This window comes from Balaenoptera acutorostrata, chromosome 10 (assembly GCF_949987535.1).
Source record: "Balaenoptera acutorostrata chromosome 10, mBalAcu1.1, whole genome shotgun sequence".
NCBI classification, from domain to species: domain Eukaryota; kingdom Metazoa; phylum Chordata; class Mammalia; order Artiodactyla; family Balaenopteridae; genus Balaenoptera; species Balaenoptera acutorostrata.
The window spans coordinates 26397997-26423905 of record NC_080073.1 but is presented as its reverse complement, the minus strand read 5'-3'; the positions used below and the strand labels follow the sequence as shown (position 1 = coordinate 26423905).

The 25909-nt window shown below is 42.1% G+C and overlaps 1 protein-coding gene across 1 annotated transcript in view; it reads left to right on the top strand.

The window, feature by feature from the left end:
- Nucleotides 1-25909, top strand: part of ATXN7 (ataxin 7) — an 87312-nt gene that overhangs the window by 34240 nt on the left and 27163 nt on the right. Inside the window, 1 exon segment of the mRNA XM_057554953.1 lies at nt 5972-6076. Coding sequence (XP_057410936.1) covers nt 5972-6076 — 105 coding nt within the window.

The window sequence follows — 25909 nt, the reverse complement described above, 5'->3', positions numbered from 1 at the left end:
GCTGCTTCCTGTGCATCAAGTTAGGCATCGTTAGGCACTGTCACTAGAGCAGAAAACAAGACAGATGTGGAACTTAGTCTAGCGGGAGGAGATGAAGGCTCACACAGTTAGATGGATAGTTACAAACGGGGCATGGTGCTGTGTGGCAAGGCTAAGTCAGTGCTCTGAGAGCAGATAACGGGGCCCTGACTAGCCAAGTCTCCAAGGGAGCGACACTGAAGCTGAGACCAAATGAAGTAAGGTAACAAGCCAGGTTAAGATCTGGAGGAAGGGAGTTCAAACAGAGGGAACAGCAAGCACCACGGTGCTGTGACAGGAGAGAGCATGGTGTGCACCAGGGACAAAATGAAGGCCAGACGGGCCAGGTGCAGGGTGCCAGTGGGGAGAGAGCCTTGTCAGGGGTCTTAGTTTTTATCCTAAGAGCAACTGGAAGCTACGGGAGAGTTCCAGATGTCAGTCATTACTCCACAGTCACACAATCCTGAGCTCACTTCTCAGACTCTGTGCTAGGCAAGGCAAGGAGTCTGCTGTCAGACAGGGCCACAGAGGCATCCACTTATCAATTACCATTCAAAAATCATAAGTCAGTGAGTGAAGGGGTGGTCGCTCTGGTCAAATGGCGGGGATTCCAGAAAGAAGAGAGAAAGGGCTTTCTGTGCTGTAGGAACAGTTGTGTCCAAAAGGTAGGATTGCAGAGAACAGGGCAGGTTCTGAGAAGACCCACACAGTCTTGAGCCTAGAGCAGGTTGACTCAGCCTGGAGAGATGGGAGGAGAAAAGAGTGCTAGGGCCTTGCTTACAGAGAGGTAGGTCAGGGGTCCAAGTACCACTTTGAAGCCAGCAGAGGTCTTCAAGGAGAGGAATGGCTTTATTACTTTGTAGGTTGGTGGCTTTGGTAGCAGAGTGGAGGAGGCTGAAGAGGGAAGCGACTCAGACCCTATTAGGAGCTCTGTACCGGTGTGTGGAGGCCGCCAGGCTCTGACCGTGGGCACTGGCAGTGGGAGCAGCATGGAGGAGGCAGATTCTGACAGTTTCTGGGAGAATGTTGGGAAATGCCTGGGCTTTTGAGCCCAGCAGACCTGGGTTCAAATCTTGACTGTGCCACTCACTAGCTTGTGAGATCTCAGTGTCTGTGTGCCTTAGTTTCCTGAGCAATACAGTGGGCGTGCATGACTCCTACCTCACAGGCTGTTGGGGGACATTGATTGAGCACTTCCTGGGGCCTTCTAAGGCTTTGCGTGTATTAGCTCTCTTACTCTTTCTACCCTGAGAGGTGCCTGGTGAATTAGATACTGTGATCGTCAACATTTGACACATGAAGAGACTGAAGTTCAAAGAGGTTATAGAACTTGCCCAAGATCACATTGGATTCGGAGTGCTGGGGAGTGGCCCACACTGTTAGCCACTCTGCTTAAAATACCTGTGACAGAGAATAACTAACTGGGGAGGAGCTGGAGACAGCCCTTTGAAGAGATGACAGCTGAGCTGAGACCTGATGTGTGAGAATGCACCAGGCATCTTGTGAAGAGCAAGGGCAGAGCCTGGCCGAGAAAAAGCTTTCCAAGGAGAGAATGGCAATCAGTGTGCCTGGAGCAGAGTGAGCCAAGGAGAGGGGGGCAGGGACTCGGGGGACAGGGAGTGGAGGGCGGAGGGTAGACCTCTGGTGTATCCCATAACCTTGGGGGTTATGGTAGAGGCTGGGATTTTATGGGATTTTATTCCGAGAGGAGTGGCAAGTCACTTGGGAAATTTTAACGGTATTTACGTGATCTGTTAGAGGATTTCGAAGAATCACTCTGGCAGTCGTGTGGAAGGGATTGTCGACCATGTGGGAGACTTTCTTCCACAGTCCATAGGAAAGGTGCTGGTGACAGGCTTTACAGTGGTGGGCTGGACAGTGGAGAGAAGTGGACAGAGGTGTTAGAGGAGAGCTGATCGGACCTGCTGGTGGCCTGGGTGTGATGAGGGAAAGAAGAGTCAGGGGTGTTGTGTGGGTTTTTAGTTTGAGAAGATGAACAGGGTCATTTACCCAAAAGGGGGAAGATTTTGGGGGGCAGGGAACAGGGCAGGGTGGAAGGCAAAGCTCTCTTGGACGTGCTTGTTTGATTTGAGATGTATGAAAGACATCCAGATGGCAGTGTCTAATAGGGAGGGAGTTGGATTTGTGAGTCTAGACAGAGCTCGGGAGCCGTCTGGGCTAGAGATAGAAATGTGGGAGTCGTTGGCATGTAGAAGTTTGGGTGCGTGGGAGAAGGGAGACGCACAGCGTACTGCAAAGGTGAAATGCTTTGCTATGGTGCTCAAGTTTTGTTGTTGGGCACAGGCCTCAAAATGGGGATGGCAGCACCACAGTAACTGTTCAGGACTGGCTTTGGCCAGAGAGCCTTCAGTCTGCATGGGACTGTGAAGGTTCTCTGCACACATGTGCTCATGTGTCCATGTGCTTAAACCCAGTCCTTCCTACCCTGCTGGCCTGGGGTCTCCAAAGTACATGACGGCCTCGACATGGGTGCCGGGCCACTCACTGATTGGAAGATTGGGGTGACCTGAAACCTGAGAAAGATCTAGGGCTTACACACGATAAAATCCACTCTTTCAAATTAGGTCAGAGTCCATGGGGTCAAGTACAGTTTTAAAACTTTCATTATATTTCATATAATGGTTTAAGTTGTATATTTAAAGACAATTTTGTAAACTTTTTTTTTAACTCAATAGGAACTCATTTTAACTTGATAGGAACTCTGTTTTCTGTCATAAATGAAGCTTTTCCCTTCTTGCATTTGGGCAAGTTCCATGTGTTAATTTGTAGATGGGCTGATTGTGAACTTACACTTTGAAAGTATTCAGAAACATACATACTGTCGCTTGCAAAAATTATTTCATTTTCTCTGTTACCACAACATTCCACACGCTGTTCCTGTTGCTAAGGCCTCTGGAATGTCCTAATGCAGAAAAAGGATATAGAACTCCTTTTTTTCCCCCAAAGAAGACATTTTATTTAAATTATTTTGTATCCTTTAGCTTAGGTCCAAATATGGATATCTGAAAGTAAAGAATTCAGAAAGCTAAAATTAAAGTTGCTTTAGGTTCTCCGAACAGGAACTTGATTTCATAGGGTAGCATGAAGTGCGTTTAAGTGTACCATGTTTCTTTCCACAGGGATTGCGTGTGTGTGTGTGTGTGTGTGTGTGTGTGTGTGTGTGTGTGTGTGTGTTTGTGTGGGCACGCGTGGAATTGAGGTCACAGATGGTGCAAACCTCAGTTTGAGTCCTGGTTGTATTTTTTTGCTGGGTGAAATTAGACAAGTTCTTGTCTCCATCGGTAAAATGAGGATTATATTGAAGGATAAACCTTAATGAAAAGTGCTTAGCTGAGAACCTGGCACAGAGTGGTCTCAGAAAATGCCAGCTGTTTATCATATGATTATCACCTTTATTGTCATCAATTGCAAATAACTATAAGTTATTGAGGAAATTGAACCTTTTACAGAAGTATAAATTTTTGGTCCCCCACAGAATGACCCCTACTCACTTAGTTTTATTAGTATTTCTGAGTCTCACAAAAGGATCAAAGGAATCAGAACAAAAAAAGAACAGTTTTCTACATAAACATCATTGTGGCCAGTTAAATTCTTATTATTTGAAAGGATTGATACAGTTTTTTATTTTTTACAATTGGCTTATTTATAAAAGGGTGGGAGGCTAGTCCCTAGCAGTATCTGGTATCTGGCAAAGTGACATATTTTAAACAGCATCGCTTGAAATAAGAGTGCTGTGAGGAATCACACAAAGCAGGCACATTGCCGAGGCCTAAGTCTAAACTGAGACCACTTAATTTAATACTTTAACTACTGTTTAATTAATAAAACTGATCGAGTTGATTTCATTAATGAAACTGTTGATTTGATATTTATGGGCATTTCATACTTTTCAGCTGTAAGTTATGAATGTTTTGCCATTTCTGTAATTCATACTTAATTGTCCTGTATCAGAATGATTTAGCATAGGGATATATGGAACTTAAGGTAAACTACTTTAAATTTTTGTTTTTAAAACTGAAATGTTGGGAGTTCCCTGACGGTCCGGTGGTTAAGACTCTGCGCTTCCAATGCAGGGGGCGCGGGTTCAATCCCTGATTGGGGAACTAAGATCCTACGTGCCACGGGGCATGGCCAAAAAAAGAAAAAGAAAAAAGGAAGTGTCATGTCAAACTGTAGCCATTGAAAATGGCTTATTACATGTTGATCATTGCATGGATATAACCTTTCCCCTTCTCCCACATGCACTATTTTTAACTCAATGTGGGCATGCTTTCAAGGAAAATAGCACGTTGTTTGGCTCTTATTTTTCATGAAATTGTTAAGCTTAGTCACAGAAGTCAGCAGTCTGTTAGAACCTTCTTCTGTTATCTTATCAGTTTATGCTGTCAAAGGTGTTCAGCCCTGACATTCAACTTGTTGGAGTTGGAATCTGGAAGGAATTTCTAGAAATCATATTCCTTTGGTCTTCAAGGGACCAAATTCAAGCCATTGTTATGAGTCAGAATCAAATCTCAGCTACTGACTTAGACAAAGTAGTTCACCTTTCTGTGAATCAGTTTCCTCCTCTCTAGAGCAGGGTTATAATGGTATCTGCCTAAGTAGTTGTGAGGATGAAATGAGATCATAGCACGTAGAACCTGCTCAGTGCTGCTGCTGCATCCCAGAATCGTGTTGGTCCCTGGTATATTTCAGATTCACAGCTAGCTATCTGTGCAGTTCAGTGTAATAGAAACTGTTTAAGAAAATCTGACCTATAGCCGTGTGTAGATATTAGATCAGTAATTTGACATTTTAGAGATTATCATCACTTTACATCACCTCGGGGCATTTTCTGTTTCCTTTAAAGCCACCAAGCCCACCCGAACTGGAGAAAGTGTGAAATTAAATCTTACAGGAAAGAAAGCAGATGCTAATCAGCTTTTTGGATCTTTTTTCCCCCTTTAAACTTGGTATTTGGTCTACTAAAATATTTCCCTAATTGAAATGTGCTAATTATCCATTTATTGCAGATGTTCTAAATAGTGCTTATAGTGTAAAATGCCAACTCTGAAATATTTAAAAGATTTAGATTCTGGATTTGAACTGTTACCTCTGTTCCCTAGGTTGTTACTAATAATTAATTGTCCACAGTTAGGACTTTTTAGTTAACCATATATTACCAGGTATCAAGTTACTGTACTTTGTTTTCATGTATATGCAGATAGTCTAGTTTTACATTTGTATTTTAATTAAGTTAACTTCTTAGTATAAAAAAATCCAACTTGTATCTTGCCCTATTCTGGTAACTGAACTGAGATTAATGTATGAAATGTTGTGCTTAGGTACTGAGGTTCTTTCTGTCCAGTGGCATCAGTGTGTAAGCAAAGGACTAGAGGTTAGTTGTGACCTGAAGAAAAAAAAGTACGAAAATCATTTTCTTTGTATTACTTGCTGACAAAACCAGCAGTTTTACTCTTCAGTGAAACCTCTGCTTCCTTTCTTAAGGGTTCCATAGAACTCAGAGACCAGATGGCTGGAATAGAATGCATAGTTAACCAAACAAAACCATTAGATGGTACAGCTTTGTGAATTGCTAGGCATTTTATGTGGTTGCAGATTCTTCCTCATAACCCTTGGTAGAGTTCATCTAAAGTTGCTTTATTGTGTGAATGTATTCATTGTTCGCATTTTAAAAGATTTGTCTGGTTTACCTCACACTAATGATTTCTCGTGCATTTTATTTTGACCCTTTATAATGGTGTTTCTGTAAGCCTGATTTGATTTCTCTGTTTTAATAATCATGGTGTGTCACATCAGTTACTTTTAAACTGGAACAACTTTTTTCCTGTGTGCTTTATCATAAGGCAGCTCCTTTAGAAAGTGTTGCCACCCCAGGTGGTTTCATATTAACAGGAACCACATGAGTGAGTGATGCTCTCTTTCTTTATTGCAGACATGCCAATATTTGGTCTCTGTCCAGCCCACGATGATTTCTACTTGGTGGTGTGTAACGACTGTAATCAGGTTGTCAAACCGCAGGCATTTCAATCACATTATGGTAAGTGCTTAACCATTTAAAAATCATTATTAGAGGGTAAAAGGTAGAGCAGTATTAAACTGAAGACCAGTGACGCATGGGTAGGCTATAATACCCCTCCCCCTGTCAGGAAGTAGGTTTTCTAATTCATTGAATGGGTTAATGCCTATCAGATGTTGGGTATTTTCTGAATTTTCTTGAAAGGGATGTGCATTTTCTGATTTTTATTAAAATTAGACAGGGAAAAAATGTATTTTATAAAATCTTTGTTGAAATATTGCATCAGTGTAGTAGAAGGTTTGTTTCCTTCTAGATCCCACGGTTGTGAATTTAGTGGTTGGTAAAATTATATATACACACACAGTATAGAGACATGGCTTTTTTAAAGGAAATGTGATTTTGAAATATCCAAGTTCAGTAGTTGTAAATCTATCTTGATGTTGTAATCTGTGAATGTGATGAAGCTATGCTATCTTGCCCCATCAAAATGCGCATGTACTTAGAATAAAGCATTGTGACTTCAGGAGTTTCATGAACCTCCGAGCTGTCCCTGGTCTTTTAGGCTCCAAGCCTGTTGTTATCTGATGTCAATCATGTGAGAATCCAAATAAGCTTGTTTTTCCATTGTCATAATGCTGCCTAAAGTGTTTCAAAAAAATTCTGATCATAAAACTTAATTTTATATCCAGTTAGATTCAGTAACAACTCGAAAGTATTTGAGTGCTCACCTTGTTTCAGGCATTGGGGATGTGGTATCATTCCTACCTCCATGGAGTTTAAAATCTAGCTGGAGAGAAAGGCAAAACTAACTAGACACATTTTTTTAAATAACTGCAAGTTGTTTTGTCCTTGTCCTCACGACTACCAATGCAAGCTTGAGACAGGGAAGAACAACAGGGTCTTTCTGTAATAGCGTGTTCAAGCAAAGCCTCTAAGGAGGTGACCCTGGTGACCTGAGCCCTAAGTGATGAGAGGCAGCCACCCATGCGGGGATCTGGAATAAAAGCGTTTGATACAGAGCGGAGAGCCGGTGCCCAGACTTGAAGAAGGCTAGTGAAGTTGGTGAGGGAAGTAGAGACTTGGAAAGTCAGACCTTCTGGACCAGGACCCTGTTCATGTACAGGCTTGTAGGCCAGAGGAAGGAGCCGCTTGGGGGCATTGGAAAGTTTATGTAAGGGAGTAACACAAGACCATCTCACTGGTTGACTTGCTGAGTGTAGATTGTGGGAGAAGGGTGGAAGCAGGGAGAATGGTTCAGAGGTAAAGATGATAATAGACTAAGGCTAAGTGGGGGAGTAGAGCTGGGGACACAGCTTAGCTAGCTTTGAACCTACAGGGCTTTCTGTCGGGCTGGATGCAGTTGTTGTAAGAGTCACACTGTCATAATCAACATCCCACCTCTTCCCCCAAGGAATCTTTTATGTAATCATAAAAAGTTCTTTGAGTTTGTGGTTCTCAGTGAGGCCTGGGAGTAGGCACCAGAGTGAGTACAAAGCTGAATAAGATACTGTCTCCTTGCTTAAGACTCTAAGTGGCTAGTATCGGAAAAGGCAGTTAGTCAGTTGCCAAGTATTTTGGAGTTAAGGATTCTGAAGCCAGACTAGACTGGATTTAAATCTAAACTTGCAAGAGCCATAGGTTAGTTCTTTGTCTTGAGCAAGTTTTCCAACCTTGGCTTCCTTTGTTATAATGTGGGGACAGTAACAGCAGCCTCACTGGTTTCCAGAGAGGATGAAATGAAACAGCATGGTGAAGCCCCGCATGCAGTGCCTGACAGTTGATAGGTATGAGAGAGAGAAAAGGGTACAGCCGTAGATACAGGAAGATGCGGCGAAAGTCGTAAAACAGTCCAAGTTCTTAAGAATAAGGAGGAGCACAGGTTGCTTCTTGCACAGTAACTCGGAGCAGGCTTCTTAAAGGAAATAGCCTTCACAGTAGGCTATTCGGAAGAGCAGAATGGATTGTTTTTCCCATGTGCAAATTTTTTCCCGTCAATTTTTAGGTGTGTAATACATACATGTCCATTGTGGAAAATGCAGAAAATACTTAAAAAATAAATCAACTATAATACCCTAAAATTGGAAGTGTTTTGATGGGGATGGACAGGGCTGCCACATACAGCTGCACAGCTTGTGCACTGAACAGCCATGTTTGGTGGCTCCAGGTTGGCAGCAGGGATGATGGGAGCAAGTGCAGAGGCAGGAAATTCCAGGCTGTCTGGAATGTACTCCGCGGAGTCTCCATTGGCCGGAGCTGGTATACCCACGTGTGGAAAAGCTGTGTGCAAAGGCAGGCTGGGGCTGCTCAGAGAGACTCAGTGCCATCAGACACCCCTGGCCTTGATATGTCGGTGGGGACCTGTTGCAGGTTTTTTAGCGCCTGAGTGATGTGACTTAGTGATGCTCTAGAGAATGGGCAAAGTGGATTAGAAAGGAGTGTGAAAACAGCTGCTGTTTGTACCAAGGCCCACTTAAAGGTGTTACCTCTTCCAGGACTTCCTGAGGCAGAAGGGGGCCCTCTTGGTCCCCTCTTCCAGAAGCACTTCACTCAGTTACATACAGCACGTTTCATGGAGATGATTTTCTTTCTCTTCCTCTGTCTCTCTCATAGAATGTCTGTGTATTGAGGGTGGGGTGTGGGTGAGGGGAGGGAGTGTCTTAAAATCATATTTCTGCTCTTTCTATCTACCAATATGTAGCATACACAGTGTCTTCTAATAAGGTACTTGTTCAGTGACAAAGCAATTGTGATAACTTCCAAAGTAGAAGAAGGTGTGGTGTGAATGCAGGATTTACATACATAATCCAATGCCTTTTGTCGCCAGGCAGGAAATGCAACTGATAAAGGCCCCTGGCCCCTCTAGTGGCAAGGGAAATTTAAAGCTGTAAGAAAGAAGAGAGTCTGGCAGAAAGATGAGGGCCAGGTGCTGCTGAGAGAGGGATTCAGCTGGGAAGTGTAGAAGGAGGTCCCTCTTTGGGAGCAGCAGCCAAGGAGAAGGCTGATGGAAAAAACAGGAGGTTGGGAGATGGATAGGTGTGTGGGCTTGGGGGCAGCTCCACGCAGTGGAGGAAGGCACCACGTGATGGCTCTCGGCTGGTTTGGGGGTAACATCTTACTCACCTGGAAAGGAGAGGCAGTCAGGGGACCAGGACCAAGAACCATTCCCAGTGCTGCCAGTGTCTCTTCTGTCTTTGCAGTGAGGGGCTGTAACAGGAAGAAATATTTGGAACCCGTTCTTCTTTGTTGTCATTCCAGAAGGCTTATCACTACATGTTTGTTTTCCAGAGTTAACACCAAAAGACCAAAAATGTTTTTGAAATTCAAGAAATTTCTACAATCTGTTTATTACTATATTAGGAAGAACTCATACCTGCCAAAGGAGAGATTCTGCTGTCTTATCTTTTGATGAAATTGGTGAAAATGTGTGGGTGGGCAGTCTTCTGTGAATTCGTGTATTGCTGATATTCATCTGTGACTTTTATGAACAAATGAGCAGTTGCTACAAAATTCAGCAGGCGGTTCCTTTAAAACCCCTGCTGGGCTTCCCTGGTGGCGCAGTGGTTGGGAATCTGCCTGCCAATGCAGGGGACACGGGTTCGAGCCCTAGTCTGGGAAGATCCCACATGCCGCGGAGCAGCTAGGCCCGTGAGCCACAATTACTGAGCCTGCGCGTCTGGAGCCTGTGCTCCGCAACAGGAGAGGCCACGATAGTGAGAGGCCCCCACTTGCCACAACTAGAGAAAGCCCTCGCACAGAAACGAGGACCCAACACAGCCATAAATAAATAAATAAATAAATAAATAAATAATTTAAAAACAAAAACAAAACAAAAAAAACCCACTGCTGCCTGGCAGTGACAGGGAGGGAGCTACAATGGCAACAAGGCTTATAACTCAGTTCATGTTGGTGGTAATGTTATTCTGAATTGGTGAGGAGGTTATTACCCAGGGGTAGCGAGAGACCTACAGACATACCTCACTTCTTGTGCTTTGATTTATTGTTCTGCGCAGATAGTGCGTCTTCTACGAATTGAAAGTTGGGGGCAACCCTGCATCGAGCACATTTGTTGGTGCCATTTTTCCAGTAGCATTTGCTGGCTTCATGTCTCTCTGTCACATTTTGGGAATTCTTGAAACACTTCAGACTTTTTCTTTGTTACTATGTTTGTTATCATGATCTTTGATCAGTGATTATTGTTGCGACTACATCTTGCTAAAGGCTCAGATGATGGTTAGCATTTTTTAGAAATAAAGGTTTTTTTAAAAAATAAAGTATTTTTAAATTAAGGTATGTACATTCTTCTAAGTCATAATGCTATTGCACACTTAATAGGCTACGGTATAGTGTAAACGTAACTAAGTATTGGGAAACCAAAGAATTCGTGTGACCCGCTTTATTGCGATGTTCACTTTATTGCGGTGGTCTGGAACCACACCTGCAGTGTAATATCTGTGGAGTGTGCCGGTACTTTTTTGCTGGCCGAGCTGCCTTTCTGGGAGTTAACTATTAACCAGGATTTCCATTGGAGCAGTGATGGTGAGTGATGGTAGTGTCCTTTTGGCATTTCTAGTTTCACAGTCTGATTGTTCTTGTAGTTTAGATGGCTTTCTTTCTTGGAAACTGCATTTGTAATACCATGCTTTGTTTTAATGTTTTGAAATAGTCCAGGCTGCCTCATATTTCTCTTCAGTATTTTTAGGAGTGAGATGTTTCTTACTGCTAATTTTCAGATTTAAAAATGTAATTGAATCAGTGGATCCCATACCTGATGTGCCTCCAGATCAAAGGGGAGCTTCCTACGTGGCCCCTTCCTACAGCCCACTGCAGTCTAGCTGGCTGGGAGTCGCCGGGGATAGCACCCAGGGATCTGCATTCCACACCGCGCCCGAGGCTGATTCTGGCCCACAGGCTGGCCAGAATGCATTAGGCTCACAGCAGATCCCCTCACTCGGTAGGGGCTGCTGCTTTGTATTCCTGTGCTTGGCATAGTGACTGGCGCAGATCGGCGCTCCGAGATTTGTTGAGTCTAGCAAGGATGGCATGAAAGGAGGCCCCTGCTTTTTTTAACTGATTTTTAACTTTTTGTATTACATGCTAGAAGTCTCACAGTACTTGCCTCTAAAACTTTACGTATGAAAGAGGGCTGAGATGGTGACATTCCCTATGGCCAGAAGCACCTTTCTTTTGAGGTTGTGAACCAAGTTGGGAATCTGAGTTGATCGTTTAATAATAAGTGTGTTGGTCCTAAACTGGCTACTGAATAGCGTAAACTTTGTATTCCTGTTTACATGCATTTATTCTGGATCCGAACAGGTAGGATCAGCTGATGACTTTTGGGGGGTCCTCTGGGGTTCGGTGTTGAAAGAGCTTCGCAGGTGATTCTGAGAAGCTGTGCACTTGCACTGCTCTGTGCTCTGCCGCTTCTCTTTGAATTTGCTTGTGAAGACTACCATAATTTCTCTCTTAGGCAGACATGGGCTTATCTTACCTAGGCGAAATAAATGAGTGATGTTAATTCAGCTCGGACAGGTGCTACGTTTAGCATCTCTATAATTAATTGAAACCTGCTCGAATGTCAGCTGTTGAAGTATTTTGCCTCTGATGAGTTAGGCTGACCCACTTTTTCACCTTGTGGCTCAGCCCTGAGTCCCTGAGCACATGTGCCTCTGCCACCTTTTCCCAATTTCGATCCACCGAGTTCCATCTTTATGATTTGCTTATTTAATCCCACTTAATATTTTTTCTTTAAATCAAACCACTTCTATTTAAATAAATCTTTCACAAAGAAAACCTTACTAGAATCAACAGGAAAACTGCTCTTCTTTGCCATAGATGGTAAGTGTGAAAATAAACACAGTGAAAAGATTAAATCCTTTGTTGCTGCTCTTGCCAATGCCAGCACTCAGCCTTGAAGCCTGCTCTCTTAGTTAAAAGCGAGACTAGCACGTTTTAGGCAAGTGTCATCCACAGAGTAGCGTGATGTTACCAGAAGACTTGAAAGAGATTTAGAAAGGGAGTAAGTTTTCACTTGAGATTTAATGTTATTAATGTTGGAGAGTGATACCTACTCCATGTTTGGGGAAACACCAGCTCAAGCTGTTGGATTTGGTTTCCTCTGATGTTCAGGGAGCTGTCTCCTGAGGCCAGCCCTAGCCTAGGAAATGCGTTACCGAGCGAGCAGTATTCTCAAATCTCATGTTGATCTGCAAAAGGATCACAGTTAAATACCCTTTGCCATTTATCCATGGATACCACGTGTTGCGTGCCGTCCCATTGCTGTAAGTGGGGTGGGAGTCTGGGCTCGGTGTGAAACATCTGCCCCTCTGTCAGACCTCGCTTCACAGGTGGGGATGTCATAAATATGGCTTTTTCATAACTTTGTGAAGGTACCTTTAGCAGAAACACCTCTGCAATCTGAGAGCTCTCTCCACTTGCAGATAGTACAAATCCTGTAAAATTAACAGCCACGTGTATTGCTTGGACTTAATGTTCCTTAAAGTGCACTGAGGTGGTTTGGATTCTTTTAGGTGCCAGCATAAATTATATTTTCTAAAATGTCGTTTTCAGCAGAGGACGAGTAAACAGAAGTTACTCATACTTTTTTGAGCTAATTAATTGGTTTCAAAGCCCGTCAGTGTAAGAGCAAAATGTATCTTACTCTGAGATCCCGTGGGCTGTTTCTGGTAAAAATGCCGATCCCATTGTTGACAACAATTTCACATAGTTGTGACCAATGATTGCCATCATATAATTAAGTTAATCTGCATCACAGAGCAGAGGTTTTGCTGTTTAATAAGGAACACCCTCTCCCTCTTGTCATCTGATGGACTTAGAGGTGGAAAGTAACATATTCAGGTATTTTGAATGAGTTGTTTTATTTGGCTATTAAGTAACTGATTTTGGATAAAGAAAAAAATGTTTCTTTTTTTCTCTCCAGTTGTTAGCTAAATTTGGCCTCTACATTCTTATAATTTGGGTCTTATTCTACTTTGAAACTTTCAGTGATACTTAATCTTTTTAGGATTGGCATTCATTTAAAAGCCCACAGAGTACTGATAATTTGTACTTGATTCACAAAGTGTTTTTGCACGTATTATCTTATTTCTTGTTCTTAGCGACCCACTGAATGGATGGTTTTATTCCCAGTTTACGGATCAAACTCCTAAATTAAATTTCATTCACACAGATAAAATGTCCGAGGCTGGGTTTTCTGTCTACTTACATCTGTTTCTTTTGCATATAATAAGGATGTATAGAGTTAAAAGAAAATCTAGAGTAGATGTAATGAATTCCACATGTCACAAAACTGTCATTAATGACAGATGTTCTAGTTCAGGTAGAATTTTAAGTTTGCTTAGAGTGGCTGGGTCAGCATTGTAAACCCATTACCTCAGAGAGGACATTTAGTAATTTGAAGACGTAATGGTAGTAGGTAGATATTTGATTTAGCATAGTCATTGGATTTCTCTTCAGCCTGTTCTACTTTGTTTAACCCTAAATCATAGTAGCTATCCAAAGCCAAGCTACTCCTCTTTTTGTTACAGCCTCATAACATTTTTCAGCTTCTTTAGAGAATTGGTTGGCATATTTCTGCACTCAGTATAAAGATTGAAATTTGTTGCAGAGCCAAAAATACTTCAGTCTTTTACTTCAAAGACACACGCCAGGCCTTTCTCCAGCGGTCGGGGGCTGAGCCAGGGAAGGGAGCAAACCAGAGCAGGCACATCAAAACGTGAGCAGTGTCAGGGTAGACATTAGTTTAATTCTCGAAGGAAATTCCAAGTTAACTATTTGATCTAAGCTTCTTGTCACTGAGCAGCATGATGTAAAATTAATGCAGTGAATTCAGTTCTTCTTCACCACAAGCCAAATAGTGCTAATTAAAATTTTCAAATAACTTAAGTAGCATCAGATAAAGGATCACTTTGTCCCTAACCAATGTAATTTTATCTTTTTTTCTTAGTTATATAATAAGCAGGTACATTTAAAATGGTGTTATTTATGCCATTTGTAGGAGCAACATTTTAATTGCTAGTTATAAAATGTATTGATTTTCCTTTGTACTGAAATCTGTGCCTTTATTAATGTCTGTGCCTTTGGGGTTTTTAAAAAAATCATAAACTGGAAATGAATAATATCATTCACATTTAACGAGTATTTATTGAGTACCTCCTGTCTAGGCATTGCTCTCCACTGAACGGAAAGCAGTGTCTTTGATTTCATGCAGCTTAGGGAGGGTAGAGCGAGAAAGATGAAATCAAGTAAAATAAGATGATTTCAGGTAGTAATAAAGGCTTGGGATAGTGTGAGAGAGTAACTGGGGCAAGGCACTTCTGGTAAGGCTAGTCAAATGTTGAAGATCTGGAGGAGCAGTGTTCCACAAAGAGAAAATAGCAGGTGCAAAGATCCTGTGGGGAGGAATGAGCTTGGCAGAAAGGCCAGTGAGGAGGTGGAAAAACAGTGTGAAGGAGGAGAGGGGTCCAGGTTGAGGTTGGAGAAAGGGGTGCTGCGCCAGATGGAAGGCCGATGCAGGCCATGCAGAGTCACTGGAGGACTTTGAGCAAGGAAGTGTCTTGATCTGATTCATGGTTGCTCTGAGGAACATAGAGGGCAAGAGCGGAAGCAGGGAGACGGTTAGTGGGCTGTATTGCACTAGTCCAGGTGAGGGTGGGATTTGGAGAGAAAGCTTAAGTTGAAGATGGTAGCAGCAGAGGCAGAGAGATGCGGATAGAATAGGAATCAGCACAGAAGTAGAAAGCCGGCAGGGGTGGCTGATGGACTGGGATTGAGTGAGACGGGAAAAGAAGAGATGAGAAATGGCTCTTGGGGCTTTGGCCTCAGCAGCTGGATGGATTTACTTTGCTTGTAGATCATGGGGTGGTTCTTTCCATTTGTATATGGGCTTTTGTTTGTTTTAATGAGGTGTACTGACCTGAATGAAAAGCCTTTGATGTAATATATTCATTCAGTCTTTAGACATTTTCTAGAGATTGTGGGGGTAGAAAATAGTTATTGCAGTGATGCCAAACTTTGGGGTCATTTATTCTTTTGGGTTTTTGTTGTTTTTGTCTTTTTTTTTTTTTTTAGTGGAACAGTAATTTAGTCATGTAAGCCAGGAAACAAAGGGATGCTCTCATTTGGGTAATAGAAACTTATTCATTAAAAAGGAAAAACACATGTATTTGATTTTTCCATTATTAACATAGTAATGCACGTTGTGAAGGAAAAACAGTAACCATCAGCAAGAGGATAAACATGCAGTCAGAATAAGTAAATCTCCATCTTACTTTTCAGGGGTACAGGTTGGCATAAACCCTTGGAATGTTTCTAGACCCCGGACAAGGGAATATTTGGCTGTATATTTCTTGTTCTCTCACACACATGGAAAATTAGACTTATTATAAGTTCACTTTTTTAAACTTAGTGATCTAGCTTATTTTTCCATGTTAATGCACATTACTTCCTTCTTTTTAAAGATTGCCTATTATTCCACTTTCTTAATGTATTTAATTTAACCTATCCCCTATCGGTGGACATATAGATTGTTAGTGCTACATTATCACGTGTAGTGCTTTAAACCCATTCTTCTTTGGGAATGTCTGTCAGTATGTCAGTGTATTGATTTTCCACCTGGAGGCTGGTCAGAGCTGCCCTCCAGGTTAGTGCTGCTGTGATTGAATGAACTACTTCAACAGTTCTGATTTGTGTCACCAGAATGAGGCAGTGAAAATGTGAGTTTCCAGCAGCATCAATCAATCAATCAATCAATCAATAAAAATTGTTAATGTTCGCCAGTGCTACTCTTGACTTGTCTGCTACATATAGAAATTATTAGGATGGATGTGCTTCAGATTTTAAAGGGGACATTTCAGGATATAAATCCATATTTTAGTTATATTTGCTGAAAGATGTTTTTCCTGACAATCATTTCACAAGGCTCATTTGTGGGTTGACTAGTTAAGATACCCGTACACCTGCTGTGTCGGCCCCGTTAAGCTGTGGTCTTATGTCTGACCAGAAGAGGGAGTTTTTATCGCTTGGACATGCAGTAGCACCTACTTACTACCTGGCTGGGGTGGTTCCTCCCACGCACATGCTAGTTCAAGCCCCTAAAACTGGTTTGGGGCAGGGGGCAATGGCTAAATATATCTGTTTCCTTCCTCATTCCTTATTGTGTGTATAGAAATTCCAGTCTTTAGGTTTTCTTCTCTAGTCTGTTTTTAAGACAACAGTGCTCAATTTGAATGTCAAAACAATTGTATACCTTTTCCTCTTGTGTGTTCGAAAGTTAATAAAAAGAGAAATGGAGGAAGGTAATTATCTCAATTTAAAATACAAGCCATCAGCCCCTAATCACACATGATATAGTTCTTGATTTGTAGTCTCCTAGGGTGAAAAACTCCAGTATGAAATTTGTTTCATTACTTCTTATGCTTGATATTTTAAAAAGATTGCTGAAACTCCTACTACAGAAGATTTGTAGTGAGCTTTAGAAAATTAAGGTGTTGTTTCGCAAGAGTGGCTAATAGGCCTTTTTCTGTGTTATTCTTACTGTGCTCAGTTGTGTTACTAGACTCTCAGTCTGTGTAGCCAAACAAATGAAATGGGTTCCACAGTCAGGATAAAGTGCTTTGATGTAATACCAGAATTTCATGCTGTTTAAATTTTTCTTCCACTTTCTTCACAGTGCATTTTTTGTAACAAAAACTCAAGTCAGTTTCTTAGTGGATTTTTTGATTGATACGTGAATATATGAGATGCATACATCCACCATATATACTTACATAGATACACAAATGTAGTAATCTCAAACATGCTATTTTCAGTTCAGCCTACTTCTTTCTTGTTTTTTTTTTTAATGTTTACTTATTTATTTATTTTCTTATTAGTCATCCATCTTTCTTGTTTCTTTGGCTCTGACGCCCCACCTTCTCCAACTGTAAGGGTCCTCTCCACTCTGTAATCCATCTATGTAACTTGGTACATTCTTAGTATGTAACTTAGTATACATCATTCTATATTTTTTCTCATGCTCATAACTCTTTACAGACACATGTAATCCCATGTTCTATTAGCAGGGGCTACTGGTCATAGTTTTACCCCCCCCCCCCCAAAAAATGGATTCTGTCACGCATACTTCTGCTTCTTTTCCACTCAGCCATACAACATGGAGATCCATTCACATCCCGAGATAACACTAATCCCCTTTTTAAGGTGCGGCTGTGCGGTAGCTTCCTCAGCCAGACCCTCTGTCTGTGGACATTCACTTTGTTCCCTGCTTTTTGCCTCTATGAACAAAGCAGCAGTAGCCACGCTGCTACGTAAGTCCTTAACTGCTGGTGGTTTTGTTTCTATGGGATAGAGTCTCAGGAAAGGATTCTGGGATCAGAAAGGATATTTATTTGCATTGTTAATAGCTGCTACTAGATTGTTTTCCAAAAAGGCTGTTAATACTTTGTATCTCTACTAGCCATGTATGACAGTATCACCACCAGGAGTAGGTGTTTTATTTATTTTTCTAAACTTCCATTTCTTTTTTTTCTAAAGCGTCTTACAGTGTTTGGCACGCATATGCACAAGTGTGATTAATTGTAATTTGACTTTGAAGTCGATTTCGCAAACAAGTGCAAACTTTTGTTTACTACCAGTGTAGCATGTGTCTTCTGAGTTTGAGTGATAGTTTGAGTAATGATACGAGGTAAAGAGATCTTTCAAAACGAGTGATGATTTTTAAAATATTCATTTAAACAATTATAGGCAGTTTTCCTGGCATTTGTGAGAGATTTCTATTCATTCTGTGTGGAATTTATCTCAGGGAAGAAATCTAGTTCTGTTAGGCTGAGATTCCTCTCTGCAAAATGTGTAGTCTTCTAGAAGACAATAATTTCTGTTGAGATCAGTTGCGGGGCCAGTGAAAAACTATTGCCAGTTTTATTTCTGATCTCATTATCCTCCTTGAATTTGGTGTGATTGGTCACCTTTTAACAGTGTTCACTTTGTGTATCAAATAATGACTGGGCTGAGGTCAGACTGTGGTTCACTCAAAGCCTATGTAAATCAGGCTGTGAGGTTATACTTCATTTGCCTGCCTTTGAACAATCTGAACGGCTGAAAAGGGACACACACACGAAGTGTGGCTGAGCCCTGAAGAAGCGTCCACCAAACAGATCAGACGATGCCAGCCAGAGGGGGGCTGCTGCGTGCTGTCAGCCCCCAAGGTGAATTATCCCCCTTTAAACTTCATCGCCCACCTCTCCTAATCCTGTGTGAGCACCTAATGAGCACTGGATCATAACATAGCAGCATTTCTTGGTGAAGCTAATCTGATTCTGGATAGCAGGCTTCCCGGCCCACAGCTGAATGAATTGCTTGGTATTTCCAAGTTTGAAAATACTTTCTCCCCCTTTCAAGTGCTCCTTGGCAGCAGGTAAGGAATGTTAAAGCTCCTGTAAGTGCCAATTAAGGCCAATTATAACTCGCCCGGCCTGCTGAGACAGTGAAGTGGAGTGAGTGGAGGCTTGTGCTTCTGTAAGCTGGAGAACTGGCTGCCACTGGTGACAGGAACACAGGATTTCCCAACTGCCAACAGCTCGTTTGTTGTCCTGCAGAACACCAAATGACACCTCTGTTGGCTTCTCAGGATTGGATTTAGGAAATCCCAGGATTTGTTGGGGACCTCACTAGTTTCTGTAACAGAAAGCGCTGTCTTTCTCTTGGTCTTCCTTTATTTTGAATGATGTCCACCATCCAGTTTCTCCTTCTTTCTAATCGTAATAGCTAACATTTATTGAGCATTTAAGATGTGCTGGGCACTGCATTACATGTGTCACCTCCTTTACTCCTCACCGAGGCCCTGTTAGAGGAGGCGGTATTACTGCTTCTCAGGGGAGGGCACAGACCCTGAGGGACAGAAGTCTCTTGCCCAAGGCTACACAACTAAAAGTGCTGAGGCCGCGGCCAAACCCAAGCCCTCGCGGCCCCTCCTAGCTGCTGCCGGTTTGCTTGTTTGCTGGGAGCGGGCTAGTTCACAGAAGAATTTGTGTCAGTTCAGGACTCCCTTTGTGCAACCAGAGTAAAATTGATGAGTGCACACCATCCACACCACAGCCAATACCTATAATTTTTGGTCTGTAAGGCATGGATGTTATTCTATTAAAATGGTATTTTAGTCTGTAGTCTTTTTTTAGTCTGTAGTCTGTTTGTTTTTTCATAAGAAAAAAGAAATGTGACCATGTCCCCAGACCTAGGCACTGAAATATGAGCCATCATTGGGAGATTTAATATCAATATAAACTTTATTTGGATAGGATATTGAGAAATGGTTTGAAGAAAATAGTAATAATGCTTTCCAAGCAGAACAGGGTGGTATTTGGTTAAGCATTTTACTCAGGGCATTAAGAGAGGTATGTGTTTTAAAGTTCAGTCTGAGCTTTATATGCCCAGTTGTTGTGTATTTGTTTATATTCTTATTGTACAAATTTTAATTTTTCTGGTTTGCACTATCATTCATCCCTTCTTTGATGTAGGTCTTAAAAATAAATTAGGATTGTTTCTTTCTTGTTTATATATGAAATTAAGTGTAGACGTATGTTTGTAGCATTTAAGAAGATTTGCTGAAGTTCATCCTGAAGTTCCTCCGGGTTACAGAAAGACTTCGTTCCCAAAATTGTCTTGGGTTGGCTGGTTCTCGTAAGGATTGTTTTCCCCACTAGCACCATCACCATCTACGAAAGGGAACATTAGAAAGGCAAGCGTTTGTGCTGGGAGACTGGCAAGGAGTCTGGTGTCCAGGCTGAGGGGTGCAGTGATGTGGAGCTGAGGCTTAGTCTGAGTCAGGTCCTCTTATCCCAGTTCAGTTCTGCCATTGACGATGTCAGGGAGACCCCTCAGCTCCCCCTTGGCGAGGGCGAGGGCAGGTGGGTGCAGGGAATGATGCTAAAAAACTTTCTGCAATCAGGTAGTACGGCAATAGAATTTTTTTTTTTCCCTGCTAGCTTAAGAAACCCTTCAGTGAGTTAACCTAAGTGTCTTATTTTTGCTAATTAACTTTGGAAAGATTTGCTCATCCTGTGCTTCTAAGTCCTGCTGATGGCTCTTTCCTTGTGTTCTTCTGTCTTTTAAGAACCACCATAGTTCTGCATTGTTTGAACCGGAAATCTGGTGGGGGGTCGGGGGAGGGTTTCAGAAAGCCCTCTAGATCTTAATATTGCTGCTATGGTTAGGGTCTGAATGCTTGCTGTGAAAATAAAGCAGTGTGGCTACTACTCTTTTGTTTTACAGTAAATTTAGAATTTGTGTCTGGTCTAATAGAAGCCATTTCCTATGCCTCACAACTCTTTACCACCCCTTCCAGGCCAAATCTTTTCCACACATGTAATTCATGACTTTGTGCCAAATAGTCTGTGTTGGGTGATGGTATTTTGTAGAGGAATTTACCCCCTCCTTTTGACATTTAAAAGTGTTCATTCTGAACTATCAGGCATCTGAGTCTATTTATGTGTGCAGCCTTTATTATCATAAAATTCAGATCAGTTGGCTGCTTTTTTCCATGTCTATTTGATAGTAAGATTTGGCGATTGACAAAATTGGGGAGTAGTAACGCAGGGAGTGTAATAGGGCTGAAGACAGACAAACAGCTAAACCAGGAAGGCCTGGTTTACAAAGAGCCACTTAGAGAAGTTTTTGGATTAAAAGTCTAAAAGTTCCCCAGCTTTAGTCAGTCATCCAGTGGTTGAACTCTGGACAATAAGGTATATATTTTTTCTGAAATTAGACTATTTTACAAACATGCACAGAAAATGGGTTAAGATTTTTCTTACTAGATTTAAGGAAAACTATGCTTAGGTATAGCAGACTTCTCTTGTTTTAAAGTGTAGATAGTGGGGAAATAGAATGTGGAGAAAGACTGCTGATATTTGTAAAAATGTATAACATTAAAACTTGTAGGTTTGTCGAGGCTTAAAGTGTAGATATATAACGAATCAAGTACATTTTCTAATACACCTGGTAATAGTTGTCATTTTAGTTACTCAGGAAAATCAGGTGTGAGTAATTTACATTCTAATTCTAGCAGGTTAAATTTATAAATTCCATCTCCCTCAGTTTTGGCCAGCTGCCTTTCAAAGAGAAGGATTAATTTACACCAGCCAGGACGCCTTGTATGACCATATTAGATGAAATTAGACTCCACCCCTTGTTTTCTGTTGATCTGCCAGGACCTTTGTAATTCAAGTGCTTTTTACAGTAGTAGCAAATGTTACATAAGACCAAACATGGAGCATATTTGGAGTTGGTGGGCAGACTCAAATCATGATGCAAGCCTGCAGTAGCAAGTGTGCAATGAAGCACAACCAAATTATGTGAATGGAAGGTAACAAGAAGCCTCTTCAGAACAGCCCTTCCTCCGCACGGGGGCTGAAAGCTCCACCGGGTAAGTTTTCCGAGGCAGTTTTCCGAGGCTGGGCTTGGCTCGGGGCCCAGTTCTGGACGAGCTTGCGGAAGGTGGGCTAGGTCTTTGGGAACAGGACAGAGACCGGCGCAGAGCCGAGCGTGGCGAGCTGGCGCAGGCCCCCTTCCTCTGGTGGCCGTCCTGCCCCGCCAGCAGGCCCGGAGCACTTCGTGGCTGAAGTGGTGGAGAGAGTGCGCTCTGCAGACTGGTGGATCAGGGGGGTAATCGCAACTAGAGGGATTAGCTGCTGCTGGCCGTCCACAGGAGCCATGCTGAAATGTCATTTGAGTGATCTGGCCAAAGGTCAGACGCAGGCAGGAGTTGAGTTTGCTATTAACTCCAACAAAATGCTGAGGTTTGCACCAAACGGTGCCCATATCTCAAAACAGGGAGAGCAGTGGTTACGTCGCTCTCTAAAAATGGACGAACGTTGTAACATGCTTTAACTGTTTGTTTTTTATCTCACTTGTGGTGAGTGAGGTTTCATGACAGGCAGTTCACCGTGTTTCCTGTAGAACGTGTTTGAAAGCTGTTTTGTCGGATACTTCAAATCCACAGCAAAGTTTCAAGCAGAACAAACACTGTGTCAAGAGGAAGAACAACTTTAGAATACAAACAGTAACCCTGGGAAGTCATTCAGTAACTTAAATTGAGTGTATAAGAATTTAATTACTGACTGACTGCCAGAAAAGACTATTTTTTTTTTTGGTTGTGTTATTAAGGTAGCCAGTAGAGCCAAGCAGATTCTTCCTGGGTGGGTTGGGCGGCTGTTCTCAAAGTTACCTTAACTCTCTCATGCCTCGTCTGCAAGCAGGAAGTGAGGTGACAGTTGAGATCTTTAGTTTTCACTGTATTCACCTTTCATGCCTCCTGCAGTAATGTGCTTGACCGGATGGTTCTAATTGAGGCTGAAATTTAGCTGCTGGTTTGTAGAACTTTAAATACAAACAGATTTTCAAACCTTTATTCAAATTGCCGTTTAACTCCCTAAGATTGATTTTTCTAAGAACTCTTATTTCTCGTCAGGCAGTTTTAGTGCTGCTGTTTCTGGTTTCATTTTTGCATATCGCTTTTGGTGTTGATTAGTTGACAGCCCCATCCTGTAGGTGGGGCAGACGCTGTTTTCTGTCTTCAGAAAAAAATAACCACGTGCTGCAAACTCCTCACTGGCATTGTTACGTCATGAATCACCCATTCCTTATTAACAGAGCGCTTAATGAGGAGGCTTTAAGGGCTGCGTTGTGAGTTTGGGGTTTTTGTTACTCCCAGGTTCACGGTCTTTTCACCCCTTCCCCACCTTCCCCCCAATAAAGTGAAATATAAAGGCCACAAAACTAGTGGGAAACAGCAGTAAGGATGTGGCTTACAGACGGGCGCAGCACTCTGAGGCAGATGGTGCTGTCATTCCGTTGCACCTTGGACTTGCTGCTCCTTTTGGCCTCAGAGGACGGTGCTCCCTGAGGGGATTCCTGCACAGAAGTTTTCGTTTTAAAAAACAAATGAACAGAACAAAAACAGAGAACTCCTCTAGTTTGAGTTCTGCCAGGTTTCTTTTAATTTTCTCTCTCTCCTCTACCCTTTGTGTGTGTGTTAAAACTGGATTGGAGTGGTAAAGGCATAGCTTGTTTTTCTTAATACTTTCTGCATTTTGATGATGGCCTTGTATCTTTCATTAGAGACAAACTGGGACCCAGACCCAAAACGTGACTAGAGAGGTGCTTGCGTAAGGACTGAGGGTGTCGACGCTTGACCTGTGCAAGGTGTTCACAAATTAGAAGGCTAAACTTAAAGTGATAGATCGCTAAACATATAGGATGCTTTTTCCCCCAACAGATAAAGGATTAAAGCAAAAGTAAATGGAGACTGATGGAGTTTTGGTTTTGGCTTTTGGTTTCTTCTCACATGTTGATACCTGAGGCGTGCAAACATTTCAAGTCAATGGGAACGAATTCGGGGGAGATGCTGTGCATCGCTCAGAGCTCCAGACCGTGAGATCCTGTTTGTTTCAGGCAGGGTGAGTGCTTGCTGTACTCTGCCAGTATCATTTGGGTAACAATGTGTGTCCTGAGGACAGCGGAGAGAGGTGCTTGTGACTGTTAGCAAAGTGGAAGTGTCAGCCAGCATGTCGTTCATTGCATGATATCCTGTAGCCAGAAATGGTGACGGCAACATCCCAGAGGTGGCGTAGTTTGGTGGCTGTGTTTTGCTCAAGGCGGTAACAGCCTTTTCCCCAAAGTTATATTTGCTAAAAACATCTGTGTGTGTCTGTCTGAGATCATGGTGATAACTCTCAGTTCAAAGTCTGCACCTTGAACAGGAGGATAGGAAGGGCCCCCTTAAGGAAATGAACTGTTATTCAGACCATTCAATGTTCCTTAAACAAGATGTCTTATGACAACGATTATGAAGAAATGATATTCTCCCAACTGAGGTGATCAGTTGTTATACCATCCAGTATCCCCTCTTTTTCTCTATCATTCCATCTCCTTTAATAAAGTGTTTGGAATTTTTAAAAGCCATTTTTTTTCTAATGTTTGCACAGACCTACAAGTTGGGACAGCAGGGGAGGGCTACCTCCAGATATTCAGTAAGTTTTTCATATTTCTCACATACTTGAAAGCAAAGTTCAGAAAGAACAGTCCCCATGGGAAGAATTCCTGGCAAGAGGATTATCTGAGGTTGCCATATTTGTGGTCCTTTCTTAGCAACATTATTTACAATCCATTCACGCCTGTCCCTTCCCCCACCGGAGCTGGAGTCATTCTCCCTTGTAATCTGCCCTTTGTGATCTGTTCTCTTTCATCAGCTAGTGTGAATGGGAATGCTGCAGTGCCGCCCTGCCCAGAGACGTGGAAATGCCAAGGGACCTGGAATACTTTAGTGGGGCTTTTATTTCCGTCATAAAGCACTGACTTCAAGAGCTTGATAATTTGATTATAGACCTTGGCGAAAAGTTGTTTCAAGTGGCCCAAGTGCTGTAAATGACTCTCTCTTCTGCACTTTCCCCTCGTGTTTTAATTTAAAAACATTCTGCATTAGGGGGAGGAGAAACGCATTTGGCAGAAGTCGCAGTTGGAGACTAATTTGTTAGGGCAGCCAGTGTTGAAATCATCCTTTTCAGTTAAATCTCTCTAGTGGAAATGATGCCGAGTGCTTTGTGTAAAGACCTTTTTTTCTTCCTCACTGTTTTCCAGTGCCATTTGTAACCCACCTAAGCATGCTCTGAGGCTGCCTCGCGGCTCTGGTTTTGGCTTTTGGTGAACTGTCTTTTGAGGCACTGTGTGTCAGAGGTCAGCTCTGGATTCCACAACTTGAGGTTTGAATGTTCCAGGGACAGTCCCACAGATTTGCTTCCTTTTTAGCATCAGACTACGCTTTGCTTGCTCTGGAGTAGTCCGGTCGACTCCCTGGGGACCCTCCAGAAATTGGATCAAAGAAAAAGCAGATTTAGGATTAAAAAAGAATATGTAATGACAAGGAGTGGAGTCGGATTGTGTTTGCTGGTCAGACACGTGAAAGTGCTTTTAGAAAAGAATAAGAACGTTTACAGGGAGAAGTTGACAGTGAGAGTAGTGAGGAGACACTATTAAATGCTTTCTGTCCGCACATAGTCCACGGTGTGACTTTAAAAGTGTGCCAAGGTTTTTTTTTGTAATAATTAAGAAAAAAAATAGATGTGTCCACCCAAAGTGTGGTTTCACAGATACTGCTTAGGATAATGCTGAATTGGGTATGCCTGGTCAGTCACTGAATTTTATATATATATTATACACACACACACACACACACACACACACACACACACGCACATATAAATAATATGCAGTCTTGATATATAGTCTGCCTCAGGTCCTGATCTTAGATGTTTCATAGTGGGTCATAATCCTTATGAAAGACAGATGATGCCTCATGAGTTGTGTTTGGTGGCCTGAAACTGAACTGTGATGGCTACTTGGGGTTAACTGGGAGCTGGGGAATAGCACATAGCAGTTATTTTCAACCTGGATGTCAAAATAAACAATTTGATTAGTTTTTTAAAAGGGCTGCTTAATGAATGACCCAGCATTTCTAAACTGAGCTTTTGGTATATGTAATTATTAATTGCTTTGCCTGGCCAAAGGAGCTCTATATGTTTACCTGTGTTTTACATTTTATAGCTATGTGTAAGCTTGATTATTAAAAATCCTTGCTTTAAATGGGAGCAGTTATAGAGCATTTTCTGTAACAGAGTATGCACTCTGTCTAACCTTACCTGACCAAATCTATCCAAAAGTGTGAGTTTCATTTAGAGAAGAATTTCTGAGTTTTAGGAATCATTGCTTTGATAATCTACATAAAATTGCCACCCTTGGATCCATAAACTTGATCTTCACTTTCTTCCTTTTCACCTGCAGTTCTTCCTGAGT